Source organism: Elephantulus edwardii, unplaced genomic scaffold (assembly GCF_000299155.1).
Source record: "Elephantulus edwardii isolate Elephantulus edwardi_28Jun2011 unplaced genomic scaffold, EleEdw1.0 scaffold00052, whole genome shotgun sequence".
NCBI classification, from domain to species: Eukaryota; Metazoa; Chordata; class Mammalia; order Macroscelidea; family Macroscelididae; genus Elephantulus; species Elephantulus edwardii.
In genome coordinates this window covers 3374954-3390547 of record NW_006399802.1, presented here as the reverse complement: position 1 = coordinate 3390547, position 15594 = coordinate 3374954, and the positions used below count along the sequence as shown (strand labels likewise).

The window sequence follows — 15594 nt, the reverse complement described above, 5'->3', positions numbered from 1 at the left end:
CAACCCCTGTGGAAAGCAGTATGGCGCTTTCTCAAAAAGTTGCAAATAGAGATACCATTTGACCCAGCAATTCCACTACTGGGAATATACCCTGAAGAGATCATAGCTGACATCCAAGCAGATATATGCACACCCATGTTTATTGCAGCTTTGTTCTTTTTAGCTTTTGGTGTCATCTTCATAGAAAGGAATATATTTTTCCCCCTTCTTGTAGGGGAAAGTGCAAACCTAGTTCTTACCACAAATTACACAGTCAAGTTTGCTACATTTGAGGAAATCACAGGTTTCAGCACATCTGGAGTGCAATGGCTAAGCCTTGCCCTGGGAAAACCACCTTCGTGATCATTGTATATGAGTCGCAGGCGACTTGATGGCACATAACAATAACAAAAACAACAATAATTTTGTTTTAATTACTGATATTCTGTCTTTTCATTTTTGGAAAGGCTTGCTATTCCCCCAATATTTCAGGTTTTCCAAAGTTTTCCATCACTCTTGTATATCTGTTTTATTTTCAGAAGAATTTTGGGGTAATTTTAGAAAAATTCCCAAGAAAAACCAAATCTTTTGGAATTCTATGATAATATTTACATTGATAGACTAATAATGGGAGAGAATTAGTATTTTAAAATTTTGAGTTTTCCAGCTGAGAAGAGGATGGTTTTTCTATTTATTCAAATCTACTTGTGTATGTGTATGGTTTTAAATTTTCCAGCTGCATTCTCGTTTCTACACATTTCATGTTTGGTGTTAGGATCCATGAGATCAAGTATATTTTCTAGTCAGTTACTACTGTATAAAGCAAGCAAACAAGCAAAAAAATCCTGTTGCTTTATGAATATGACTTTTATAATGTCTAGATCTTTTAAATGAGCACAATTCAATGTCCTGGGATTCTCATTCTTCTTAATGCTATCCATAATTTATTATGATCCACAAAGTGCAGCTAGGTTGGCCTGGCAGTGTAATTTCATCTCACATACTTTGGGCATGTGGTCAGGAGGGACCAGTCATTGGAAAGACACCATTGTCGGTGGGAAAGACAGAGGGTCAGAGGACAGAGGAAGACCCTCAACAAGATTGACTTGACACGGGAACTGTAACGGGCTCCAGCGTCTTAGAGACCACAAGGATGGTACAGAATAGGGAAAGGTTCAGACCTGCTGGTCAAAGGATTGCTATGAGCTGAAGTCAACTTATGACACCTAACAACAGCAACATTTAAATCTGGAACATTTTATAACTATAATGATGGCCTAAATGTGCAATAAGACAAAAGACACAGTGTGCTTAATTATTAGTCTATGATGTGTAACACTCTCCTGATGACTTTTCTTCGTACAATCTACATGAAAGAGGCGCCTGTAACGATCACAGTCATACCTGAAGGTGAACTTCTAGTGACTTGTCAGATATGGCCTTTAAGCAGGTGGCATTGATGTTGATGTCGTCTTCTCCTGAGGTGTCGTACAGAACAACAAGGGGAATGTCAGCTTTGTCGAGTATTTCCACTGCAAAGATCTTCCCGCAAGTTAAAGATTCAACCACTTTCACCAAATCAGGGTCATCACTCAGAACTTCCAGGCCTGAAAAATATTGAGTATTTCAATTTTGACTTCGAGAAACCATTTTTAGACACATACACTGATTTTTTCTGGTTTGAACATTTATTGTACAATTAGGATTCTATGACAAAACTCTTCAATTTTAAACGGAGTTTCATTTTACAACCGTATGTTATTTTATAATCATGTTATCTCTCCTTTAAAAAGTATGAGTATTTTTTTAATTACTGTACTAAATCAGACAATCCTAAAACAAGAAGAAAAGTTGATTATCAGAGATTCTAGGAAAACTAACCTTTACTTTATATATATACACATACATATTTGAAAGAGAAGACATATAAAGAAAAAGCTATTAATTAAAACAGCCAGTCATATGTTTGTCTTTTTCTTTCAAAAGCCTATCCTTTACTTTTTTCATTTTCTAGTTAAATAATATAGTTGTGTTTTTCTCATAAAATGAACATAATTTTATTGGAAATGGAGATGAATACTTTTTATTCCTTTTTAAAAAGTACTTTGGGCATGTAGCCAGCAGGAACCAGACTTTGGAGAAGGATATTATGTTTGGGAGGGTCGAGGGACAGGGCATGAGAGGAAGACCACGGATGAGGATTGACACAATAACTGGAGTAATGAGGGTAGGTGGGTCAGAGACAGTGAGACTGGCTCAGGATAGAACAAGATTCAGAGCTACTGTGCCTAAGGTTGCTATGAGTTGTAGTCTACTTGACAGGACATAACAACAAACGAACAACAACAACAACATACTAAGCATATAGTAGAGAATTCTGGTGGCCTAGTGGCAAGAAACTGTGCTGCAAATCCCAAAGGCACATTTTTCAAATTCATCAGCTGCTCCACAGTAGAAGGATGGGCAATCTCCTGTCATGCAATCTACAGCCTCTGAAAAGCCACTGGAGGGTCAACTATTATTTGGTTCCAACTCTACGGTACACAACAACAACAACATACTAAGCACAGGGCAACTGACCTGTTGTTCACAGGATTGAGTGAACTATGAGTGAAGCTATGAGTGGGAGATGACACAACAGTACCTTTCAACAATAACACTAAGCATGACATTATTTATACTTTCCAAGAAAGATTATTAAAAGACTTTAAAGTAGTTAGTTCCTTATAATATTTAACCATCCAGATGTATAATACTTATTCATGTATTAAGATGGAGAAAGCATTAAGAGCAATTCTTCTCACCTGCTAGCTTGCACTTTGTGGCTTGGAATGGAAGTGAACAGAATTTAGGATTCAATCTGTATGCTTTGCTCTTTTCAATGTTTTCACTAAAACCGTAGTCAACATAGCATACCTAAGAATAAAAAACAAGATTAGGTGCAAGTAAGGTTTTTCAATCTTAATTTCTTTATTTAAAAACCATTCAGTACATTTAACTGGCTCCATTTTAGTCCAGAATCAACACTTTCAAGTGAGTTTAGTACTTCCCTGGCCAAGTGTAAGGACCCCACAGGTGCCTGCAAAATGCCAAGAGAGGTGACCTCTGATTTCCACCTGAAAAGACAGACTGCAAAGGAAACTGGGCCCACTGACTTCATGGGCCTCACCCCTCTCCATGCCTCTTTGCCTGTGAGAAGAGTAAGGGGAAGACTGTGTTGAAGGCTGATGTCTTGTCAATGACAGTTTCTCACTGGCACGTCCGTGTGGCTCTTCCCGCCCTGAGTGTCCCACATTCCTTACTCCTATCCCTGCATTCGCTTCTTCTTGGTTTCATGCATCCATCCAGTCCTTGGGCAGCAGTATTTGTTTCTGGAGAAGTCACTCTATTTATTAGATTCTAAATTCCTCAAAAAGGCATTTGCCAACTCTGAACCATAATGTTTCAGAGGCCAACATACTTCCTAGTGACGAAAATACTGATGGTTTAACATGGAACTTTTGATGACAGAATTAGGTAGAAGCGTGTGGGTGCAAAGTTGGTTAGGCTTCATCCAGCTCAACAGAGGCCCCACTCTGCGGGACAGAGTTCAGTGCTTGAAGAAACCGGTGTGACTCTTGGCTCCCATTTAGTGCAGATGAGTAAGTCTAGATATTATGCTGGTGATTATTTTAGAAAAAGAGAACATAGATTCATTAAGCTATGAGTTTAAAATTATATCTAAGAATCACAGGATAAATACAGAAAATATAATACATTTCTCTAACTGAAGCAGATGATGGTGATTTGAAAAATAAAAATCAGTGGATCTCTGATCTAAAGGGTAATAGCATGGCTAACAGATAGTGTGTAATACAGAGACAGGCCCTTTTACTTTCTGCATGAAAATGGAATATACAGACCAGCTTCTCAGTACCAAGAGTCTTGTACCAAATAAACAAAACAAAAACTCCAACAAGCAGAAATTCTAAGGACAAGAAAGCCACAGAATACCAACTGCCTTCCTAGAGGAAAAGGGTTTATGTGATAAGAGGGTCTGTCTGTATCAGAGAAGATTGTCTGTGGTTCACACTTGACTCAATACTGCCCCAGGGCCAGATCCCTGCCAGGGTCCCCCTGCCAGGCAGTCAGCCATCTAAAGCACACAAATCTGCTTCTCCACCCGCAGCTGGCACCTGTTCTTCTCACCTGCCTTAGGATTCAGGCAGCTTTTGTTTCCTTTAATAGCCATCACTACCACCTACAACTTAGATTCCATTCTTCCCAACCATTAAGGACACGATGTGGAATCATGACTCTAAGGAAACTGAGAATGTGTTCTGAGCATAACAAAGAATAACCACTATAGAAAGCCCTCAGGATTTTAATGTTTACAGATTCTTCTTTTTTATTTCCTCTTCCTTTCTGACTTTTGATCACTACATCACATATTCATGAGGCAGCTAAAACACCTCCATGTGCATTTCCCAGTTTGAGTGTCGCCACACCTAGCCTTGTGTGCTTTGGTCCGTGACATCTCTTCACTAAGGCCCTGGGATCAACACGAGGGAGCACACAATCCTGGCATTCCCGTTCCTTGTTCTCTGGTGCCATCACGTGGTCATGTATCTCACAACACTTAGCATCACCCTTATTTAAAATCCCTGGAAAACAGGTCTGGGTTAGGCAAATAGACATCTACATTGTGAGGGGTGTGTCCATATGCTTCAAAGCTGGACTTTTCCTGTTTCTCATAGTCACGAAGATCTAACAAGTAGAAAGTAAAAAGGAAATATTTTACTTCTACCAAGCACAGCACAATTAAAGAAAAACAAGATCACTGAGTGAGAAAAGAGCTCATTTCATGGATTAGCTATTTCAAGTATGTTACTTAAAATATGTTAGAGTTACTTGAAGTTCGTGTCATGGGTTAGGTATTTAAAAACTAATTTATTGCAGTTTTAGGGGTTTTCTACTGTACAAAATACTGAGGGTTTCTTTTTATTTCTAAAAAATTAGAAGCTCTGAGCAGCAATGACAATTGTCTGCTTCCTTTTATGTGAGATACTTTCTTCTTCTGGCTTCCGTGGTGCCCTCCACTTGTACTTCCTCCTCCTGAAGTCCTCACTGTTCTTCTGTCCACCATATAAACACTCAACTGTTTCAGAGATGGCCCTGTACCCTCCTTACTTCTCTATCTGTATTCATTCTCTAGATCTTACTCAGTCCCATGATTTTAAGTAGAGTCTCACCACTGGGCTGACTGGAAGCATCATGATAGGCGGTAAAGAGACTGAGATTGTTCACAGCTTTACTTTGTTTGGCTCTACAATCAACACTCTTGGCACCAGCAGCCAGGAACTCCAAAAGATTAATCGCATTGGGAAAATCTGCTGTGATGGACCTCTCCAGAGTACTGAGGAGTAATGTCAGTCTGGAGACTAAGGTGCTCCCGATTAAGGCCATAGTCTTTGCAATTACTTGCTATGCATAAAAAAGTGGAACAATGACTAAGGATGACAGAAGGAGAATTTATGCCTTTGAGTTGTGGTGTGGGAGAAGAGTACTGAGAATACCATGGACTATTAGGAGAACAAATATGTCTGTCCTGGAGAGGGTGAAACCAGGCTACTCCTTGAAAGCAGGGATTCTGAAACTCCATCTGACATATTTTGTGGGTGCTGCAAGGGCGGACCAGTCCTTGGAGAGGGATATCATACTTGGAAGGGTGATGGGACAGAGCAAAAGAGGTAGACCCTAGATGAGATGGACTGACTCAGTGACTGTGTTAATGGGAGTAGGTGTATCAGAGACAGTGAGGTTGGCTCAAGATAGAACAGGGTTCAGAGCTGTTCACATAAGGTTGTTATGAGTCGCAAGCAACTGATCAGCACATAACAACAACAAAACATATGCTGATGCTTCCAGTATGATATCTGTCCAGTTGTTACTTTCTCTGAGCTCCAAACTCATCCACCTGCAATCTAACTGATCTCAATCCTAATAGATCCTAAACAATTCCCAATTCTTTCCCATATCTTTCAGCCAAGCAAGATTTAATAGCTGACAATTTCAATCTTTTCTCTCTATCATAATGTTGCCTGTTGACCACGTGGTATATTCCTGATGTTGAGATGTAATCCACATAGAAGGCTGCAGTCCTTGAGTCTGCTTTGCTTTCAGTAAGCAAAGGTGTGTCATCTGCATAATGTAGTTTGTTGATTAATCTTCCTCCAATCCAGATGTCAAACTCTTCTTCATAGAGTTCAGCTTCTCTAATGACTTCAGCATACAGATTGAGTAGGTAAGGAAAAAGGATTACAGCCCTTTCTTGATTTTAAACCAAACTGTGTTCCTTTGCTCTATTTGGACACCAGGTTCTTGGTCTAGGTATAGGTTTCATACAAGCATAAGTAAGTGTTCTGAAATTCCCATTATTCTCAATGCTAGCCATAGTCTGCTATGAGCCACACAGTCAAATGTCTTTGCACAGTCGGGAGCTGAAGCTATCTATATGGAAGGTAAAAAGGTTTTATCGTACAGAAAAGCCTGCAAAAATAGAAGTGTATTTCCCTGCTTGCAAAATATAGAGAGAATTCTTAGGTCTTTTGATGTGTTTCCTCTCCCAGACTGTGAGAATCCTATTGGAAAAGAAAGAGAGGACTGAGACTGGGTGATGAGAAATAGCCTCCCCTCCTGTACAGTTTGTTTCCCAGTGAGGATAGAAATGAGCCAATCTCTTGTGGAACATTTGCCTTTGGGGAAGGACAAGTATCTTCAACAAGGCCCCTTCTCCTGCAAAGTTCTCCACAAAGCAGCAGCCTCACTGCCATGAAGGCGTTAACAGAGAAGATTCCACAGACAAATTCAATAACAAAAAATGAAAATTCCAAGTAACACACAGCTTTCAACAACAAAGGAAGAAGTGGCACATTAAAAAGTAAGGCATAGCTCAAGCGGCCCTCCTTCGAGCATCCATTTAGTAGCTCCACAGCCCTAAGGCTCCACTGATCCCAGTAAGACTGTGCCTTTTGGGCAACAAAGTTCTGGTTTTAAATCTCAAGACTGAAAGAAAAGGCAAAAACTGATCTCAGGGATATGGTCAAGTATGGAAATCTAAGAATCAGTTAGGGGGAGAGAAAAACCCTCTGTCCTTTCCGAGAGGCAGAGAGGGCAGCACACAGCAGTAGCTCTTAGAAGAAGATTCAAGTCCTTTTCAGGTTTCTGACTGCAGGAGAGAAAGCATGTCTTCGCCTCTGATCCGCTGCTTCTTCACTCCAAAATATCGTTCTTGGTGAGAAGCCCACATAGCTCTGAGCAGTATTTAATTATTTAGCTCACAGGAATGGGATGAAATGCTTTATCCTGGTTAGACCATAGGTTATGGAGAATTATTTTTTTGGTCTGAAATGGAAATAAGACCATCAGTGACTTGAAAGCTGACAGGTAATCTTGAACAGCTATTATCTCTTCTATTTCTGAGAAAGTGAAACACTTTAAAAGGACACAATACTAACAGCAGCAATGACATCTGAAAACTTTCCTGGTATTTACCTTGCTAATGCTATGACAAAATAAGCAGTGCTTGCCTTTATTTTCTTGTCATCTGCTGAGATGATCTGTGCCCGCAGCCACGCATCCTCGTCGGCATTTACTGCCAGCAACTGCCCAACATGCACAGCCTGGACTGGAGCGACCTTGGGGTTCTTGCTGTAGTATTCCTTCATCTCATCTTCCATTAACTCCTGAGCAGCAGAATAGTCTTTCCCCACATACCTGAATTGGTTGAGGGAAGAGAACACAAATGTAGGAACCCGGCAGGGAAAAGCTACAGAAATTCATTGACGTCACTCTGCTTTCTCTAATGTCCTGTTTGGTTGTTTGGTCCCCCCCCCCCCTTTGGATGTCCTTTACCTCAGCAAGGAAGAGACATGTATGGAGTAAACACTTGCAGCCTGATAAAATAAGATACGATATGCAAAACCAAGACTGAGGCCTGAACACCACAGAATAGAACAAACATTCAACAGTGATCCAGAGAAGCAGAGTGTAACCAGTGCCATTGGGGGACAGTCTTTCGGGGGAAAACAGGTCTGTCCTGGAGAGTGTAGAACCAGTTTGCTCTTCGGAGACAAGGATTTTGAAACTCTGTCTCATATATTTTGGGCACGCTGTCAGGAGGTGGTCAGTCCTTGGAAAAGGATATCATGCTTGGAAGGGTGGAGGGTCAGCACAGGAAAGGAAGACCCTCTATGAGATAGACTAACACAGTGGCTGTGGCAATGGGATCAGGTTGTCAGAGACGGTGAAGTTGTCTCAGAAGAGGACAGGGTTCAGAGCTGTTGTTCACCGGGTCACTGAATTGCAGTTGACTGGAAAGCACATAATAACAACAGGCTCACAGAAAACAAAAGGACTCATGAACAGGAAAGAGAGGAAGATATAAAGGGGAAAGGAGGCATCACTAAAGGCCAGACAGGCAAGGCTCAAGCTAAGGTTTCTGAGAAAGCTGCTGGGAATCTTTGTGTATTATTGAGAAGAGAATCTGGTAGTTTTGTCCTAATAAGGCTTAAGTTCTGAAAAGTAATAAAATTTAACTAGAGAAAAACAATGCCTTTAAATACTCTAAAACCAAGCATGTGACAACTCTTCCAACTTACTGGACAAATATGAACAAATGAAGTCTTGAGTTTTGACATCTTTAACAGACGTAACTGCTGTTCCAGCCCTGTGTGTCTAAAATGTCACATGCTTTCTGAGACGTGTTTTCTCTCCCTAGATTTGCCCCAGCCCCTCCTTCTACAATCTGTCAACAACTGCAGCCACCCTGTCCCAGTCAGGTTTTGCTAGCAAGGCATATTATTTTGCTTTTCTGCCGCAGCAAGTTGCTCTATTCTTGCCCTTTGGACCTGGAAGACAGTTCCACCAAGGGCCTCGTTCCAGGATGTAAAAGTACAATGTGAGTTTGGGGCACATGATAGGAGTTGTTGTGGACACAGGATGGAGGCTCTTTAGTTGGAATGTGGTCCTGTACAAGTACCAGGATCAGCCAGACACGGAGATTGTGTGCCAGGTCTTCCTCAGGACCCCAAATGACCCTAGCTAGCTTTAAGTAACTATCTGTTTAACAGTTTTCATATATCCTTTCTTAGTACTACTAGCAAAGCAGAAGACACGACACCACAGCCAATCTACTGGGGGGAAGGAGGCAGAGGTGGGACCAAAACAAAACTCAAACACAACAAACTAAAAAACTCAGAACTGCTCTTAAAAGTCCTTTATAAGAGGTAAAGAATGCCCTTTTTCCCCCCTGCAATAACTATTTTGAAACCAAATATGAGCCACTCTAGAAACAGCTGCGGAGACTGTCAATATGCTATCGTTTAAATGTACGGAGTCTCACAAATGTTAAAGGACTCCCTGGAATGCAGCTGCACCCTTGACTGCAGTCTCCTTGGAAGTCTGCAGCTCTGACCAAGCGCCCATCTCCAAGGCTCTGGAGACCCAGGCTTCCCTACATGTTCCCTGGCAAGTGCTGCTGCAGCCCTGGGCACTCAACTGGAGGAGGTCAGGCTGTGGTCACCATCTGGCTGTCTTCCTAGCACAGGCTCCTGGAGAAGGATGGCAGTGAGGGAGCAAAAGTAACAAGTAGAAAAAGAGAGACACATGCTGGGGTCAGTGTGAACAGGAGACCGCTGCTGGTTATGAGGGTCAGGAGTAGCAAGAATGAATTCAAACACTGTCCCCATATTATCTGAGCAGAGGGGACAAAGAAAGTATAAGCTACTTTGGGAGTGTTAGCAATGCAAACTGTTACACAGCTTACTTCTGAGACCAGACACAGGGATTTAATGGTACAAGGTACCACCTAGAGTACTGAGTTTGGTATCACAGTGGTTAATCAGCTGCTTGGTAAAGGGAAAAGAAAGACATAGTGTCTGGTTCTGTGATGGTCACAGCCTTGGAAACTCTACTGGGTAGTTCTATTCTGTCCTAGATGGTTGCTATGAGCCAGAATCTATTAAGGAGCAGTGAGTTTGGAGCTTTCATTACCCTGGATTAGCTAAAAACCACCACTGAAATCCTAAACATAATCTCAATTCCTTCCAGAACATCAGAAATCACATGACCAGTCCAACCTATGGCTTGGCTGATGACCAAGCAAATGGTATCAAAGTGTACTGGCACCAGAGAATATTAATAACTGATTAAGGGTTTTACTGATAATATTAGATGGTAAATGTTAGTACTATGTCCCTCGGTGTTCTTCCTTTATGTTAATGGAATAGTGAATCATAATGGGATTGCAATAAAATCTGTGTCAATCTGCCCAGACCAGCATTTTCAGTAGTTTGACAGTTATGGATCAACGTAACTTATCAGTTACATAATTAATAATGCAATCACCCCTCATGATGTGATCTATCAGATTAGGGTGAGGTACAGAAATCTTATGCAGCCCTGAGCCATTGTGAGGGTACCTTCCAGTGTGACCTGTATCCCTTTTTACTGTAGAAGATATAAAAGGAGATATAAGAAGTAAATCTAATTAGGAGTGACCTCCATATCGTCACAAAAAAGAGCTGGGAGTGCAGTATGTCCTTTATACCTGGGCTCCCTGTACTGAGAACCTCCCAGACCCAGGGGAATATATTGATGCCAGGGCACATGGAGATCTTCAAAGGATGTCAGGCTCACAAAAGTTGAAAGAAGGCAAGGGCCTTAATCCAGAGCTGACAGCCCTGGAATTGGAGCCCTGATGGCACTGTGGTTTTAGCATTTCAGCGCTAAGCAAAAGGCTGGAGGTTCAAATCCACCTGCTGCTCACTGAGAGGAAGATGAACCAGTTGGCTCCCATAAAGATTTACAACCTTGGAAACTTTATTACACAGTTGAACTCTATCCTTATCAAAAGGCTAGTAGTTCAAATCCACCTGCTACTCACTGAAAGAGAGATGAGCCAGTTGGCTCCCATAAAGATTTACAACCTTGGAAATCCTACTTGCACAGTTCAACTCTATACTACATGGTTTTTATGAGTCAGAATAAACTCACTGGCAGTGTGGAAATGAGTGAGCCTCCAAAACTGAGAGAACAAACCTGTTTGCTAAAGCCAAGTACTTGCAGAATTTATGTTACAGCAGCATTAGATAAAACAGAGAGAACTGGATGCTGGAAGTAGGGTACTGCTCTAACAGATAACTAAAATATAAGTGTGGTTTTGGAAGTGGGCAATGAGTAATAGAAGAGTTTTAAGCCTGGTAGACTGTCTCCAAGAGACTGTTTATGGGATTACAGACTCAAAGGGAGAGAAGCAGATGGCCCAAAATGGCCGTAGCAGAACCAGCAGATGTGTGTGAAACAGCTAGCGAGCTGACTCATGGAACAAGAGAACTGAGTGCCTACAAGCAAAAGGTTGGCTTGTAGAGTGGAGTGCCTCCCAGGTGAGAAAAATGTCTTTGGCCTGAGGCTCACCGATGGAATCTAGTGTCTCTGGGCATTTAACAGTACACACAGAGGCCAGGGAACCAGAAAGCGGAAGCTGCAGAGACAAGGAACGTTGAAAGCAGGGCTTCCTTGGTGTCGAAGGGTGAGGCTACAGCCTTCTAGTTTTCAAAGAGTCTAGTCTTCACCAACCTGGTTCTGAACTGTGGGACTGTCATCCGTGAGTGTCAGAAGAACTGTCATGGTTGTTGTCTGGTACAGAAAAGGACAAGTTATAGTGATACTATGAACAACAGACTTGAACTCTTTTCTATTTTGTGCCATCCTCACCTCTGATACATTTGAGTCTATTGCTACAGTCATTGTGTCTAACCATCTCATTGGATTTCCTCTTTTGCTGACTTGCCATCTTTCCAACCATGATATCCTTCTCCAAGGAATAGCCTCTCCTAGCAACATATCCAATGTATAAGAGATGAAGTTTTGACATTTTTGCCTCCATGAAGCACTCTAGCTGAACCTTCTCCAAGATATATTTGTTCTTTTGGCAGTCCATGGTATATTCAGTACTCTTCTTCAACACTGCAATTCAAAACAATCAATTCTTCTATTATCTTTATTCACTGTCCAGCTCTCAGATGTGTAGCAAGAGATTGAAAGGACCATGGTCTGATTCAGGTGCACCTCCGTCTTCAGACTGACATCACTGCTCTTCAACATTTTAGAGAGATCCCTGACAGCTGACTTGACCAGTGCAGTAAGTATCCTCATTTCCTGAGTCTTGGTTCCAAGAGTGTTGATTGTTGATCTAAGAAGATGAAATCACTGACAACTTCGGTGCTTTCTCCATCTATCATATTGTTGCCTATTGGACCAGTGGTGTGGATTATTTTCTTGATGTTGAGATGTAACACATACTGAAGGTCCTTGATCTTCAAATCCTCCTCACTTTCAGAAAGCCAAGTTGTGTCATAATGCAGGTGCTGATGAGTCTTCCTCTAATCCTGATGCCACATTCTTCACAGAGTCCAGTTTCAATCACTTTTTTGCTCAGCATAGAGACCCAATGGGCATGGAAAAAGGATACATCCCTGGCATATACCCTTGCACCTGATTTCAAACCATATAGTGTACCCTTGCCTCATTCAGACAAGAGATTCTTGGTCTGGGTAGAAATTTCATATATGCACAATCAAGTGCTCAGCATTCCCATTCTTCTCAATGCTAGTTTTAGTTTGTTATGATCCACACAAATATCTTTGTAAAGTCAATAAAACACAGACAGACATTCTTCTGGTATTTTCTGCTTCCAGCCAGGATCCATCTTCTATCAGCAGTGAAATCCCTAGTGCCATGGCCCCTTCTGAATCCTGCGTGAACCTCTGGCAGTTCCCTGTAAATGTACTGTCCTAGCTGGTTTTGGGTGATCTTCAGCAATATTTTCTTTGTATGTGATATTAAATATGGATCTCTTCCAGTCAGCTGTCCTCCATATTTCCTAGTAAAGACACATGAGCTCATCCAGGGTTGCATCTGTTAGCTGAAACATGTAAGCTGGAATCCCATCAATTCATGGGCATTATTTATTGCCAATGCCTTCAGCACAGCTTGAACCTCTTACTTCATGACCATTACCTCTTGTTTATATGTTATAGCCTGGAATTTTTTCAGTGTCAACCAAATTTTTTTTGTACAGTGATTTTGTGTATTTTCTCCATCTTTTTTTGATGCTTCCTAGATCATTCAAGATTTTATCCACATTATCAAGATTACCCACATTATCTTTCAGTATTCCAACTCAAGGCTTGAATTTCTCAGTTCTTTCAGCTTGAGAAGCAGTGAGTGAATTCTTTCTTTTTTTACTGACTACTACAGCTCTTTGTACATTTTGTTATATTATTTTGCTTTGTTTTCTCAAGTTGCCCTTTAACATGTTTGGCTCTTTGACTTTGGCATCTCTTCCCTTTGTTTTGGCTTCTTGACACTTAAATGCAATTTATTTCTAGTTTCTTCTGACATAAATTTTGGTTTATTGTCAAAAAATGTGAAGGTATAGCTGCCATGCCCAGATGGCAAAAGAACAGGGTCAACTAGGGATGACGGAGTAGGATTATCACTCACTTGGACTAGGAGAATGGGACCACTCAAAGCCAAAAAAGTGAAGCTGTCATCCCAGTGGGCCTGGAAGTAAGTGGAAGTCTAGGGTTGAGGGACTTCTGCTCAGAATCCAGAGAGCAGTGCGAGTGGAGGGGACACCACTGTCTAAATGATTTCAAAGAACACAAAATTATCTTCAAGCCTTGAGAGCTAAAGTAAATTAGGATTTAGACTTGCTTGATGACTATTATTTCTTCTTTCTCTTCAATTTCCCTTGCTTTCAAAGGAAATACCTACCTTGTAACTAATCCATAATTATACTTTAGAAGGAGAGAATATGGATTCTAGTCTTTGTAGTTCACAGATGAAGAGAAATTTTGCCCCAGAATGGAATTTGGACTTAAGAGCTAATTTAAAATATTGGATGAATGATGAGGTGAAAATATTTTACATGTGGCAAGCACATAAATTTAGGTAGAGGGGGCAAAGTGTGTGATGTCAAGGATTGAACTGTATCATTCCCTATTTGCCCCCCTCCCCAAAAAAAATTATGTGTCAGCTTGACTGGGCCATGATTCTCAGTGGCTTATCAGTTAAAACTATAAGGAGATCAGAGTGGAATACAAACATCCTACTCCTAACTACCATAGTCTGAATAAACCAGAGAGTTCTCCTGAAATATGGCCTGTATCACCTTTTACCTTACAGAGATAAACAAAGATAAGTGAGGAGTGGAGGATGTCAGTACCAGTAAGAGAGAAGCACCAGGAACAAAATAAATCCTCTGGATTCCAGGTCTTTGTGCTGAGAGTCTGCTAGATCCAGGATAACAATAATGCTAAGGCACATGCAGAACTCTAGAAAACAAGCTGGAAGAAGTCAAAGACTTCCCTTAGGGTCAACAGAGAGAAAGACTTCCCTAAAACTGGCACCTGAGATTTGAACTTCTAGGTTCTTAAACTGTGAGAAAATAATTTTCCGTTTGTTAAAGTAATTTACTTGCGGTACTTCAGTTGTAGCAGAACCAGATATCTAACAGGGAATTGCCAGCCCTCAACCAACTATTCATATATCCAGGTCATACCACCTCACAGATGAAAAACTATGTATTTACTATTTCCATATAAAACAAGGCATCCTTCAAAGCTTCCATAGTTGTTCTAGTTCAAGCATTCAAAAATATTATGTTTAAGTCACTGAACACTTAAACTGAGGAGCATTATCTATCTTTGCATTGAATTCTTATAAAACATTTTGTCATCTATGTTGGGGTTTTTACCAGCTCATCTATGAGTTTCTGGAGGGGTGGCAGCCCAAATAACAGGGATATTTAGTTTTAAGGGGCTTGAATTCCTGATGTTTTATTTCAGTCTTTTCCTGATCTATCCAGTCACATTCACACTCTAAACAAGGTACACAGATTCCACTCCTTTTTCTGAGCTGGAAACTACAAGTACCAGTAGTTCATATTTTCTCCAAAAGACCACATCAAGAACCTAGAGCTAAACTATATTCTGTAATTCCATTTTTCATTAGCCACTTCAGCAACAATATCTTCCCAGGCAATGATAATGAAGTTTAAGTAACCAAGAACTTGTTTGGGTCCACGGTTGTATCTAATATATCTACTAGGAAGGCAAAGCTTCACTATTCTGACTTGTATGTAGCATATCTACACAATCCCAGACTAAATGGTAATATGATGTGAGGGGCGTGGAGGGAGCTTGCTTCTTCTATTAATTCGGCAATGCTTTTCCAATCAAGTCATATCTTGCTGCCTTTACATCTATATGTACATAAGGCCTAAGCCCCATAAAGCCTATTATATACAACATTTGAGGTACATATAATGGTTTATAGTAACAAACAAGTGCTCCATTATGATATGCGTCAAAACAATACTGTATGACTATGTTAGAAATGTTTTAGTCTATCTAGAAGTGTTTCTTTTATTTTTTTTTATGCATAGAAAGGTACACTATGTACTGAGACAAACATTTGACTAACTGGCATTAGATACAAATCAAATGGAATTGTTTCAATTTACACACAAATTAGATTTAGGAATGAGAATCATTTGTAATCCAGAGATAT

At 40.7% G+C, this 15594-nt stretch overlaps 1 protein-coding gene across 1 annotated transcript in view; it reads right to left on the bottom strand.

Moving 5' to 3' along the window:
* The window catches only part of TDRD7 (tudor domain containing 7), a 73899-nt gene that overhangs the window by 21523 nt on the left and 36782 nt on the right, over positions 1-15594 (bottom strand). Inside the window, exons 8-10 of the mRNA XM_006886867.1 lie at positions 7548-7734; positions 2784-2895; positions 1384-1586 (exon numbers count right to left, since the gene is read on the bottom strand). Of these exons, the coding sequence (XP_006886929.1) occupies positions 1384-1586; positions 2784-2895; positions 7548-7734 (502 nt within the window). The remainder of the gene's footprint in view (positions 1-1383; positions 1587-2783; positions 2896-7547; positions 7735-15594) is intronic.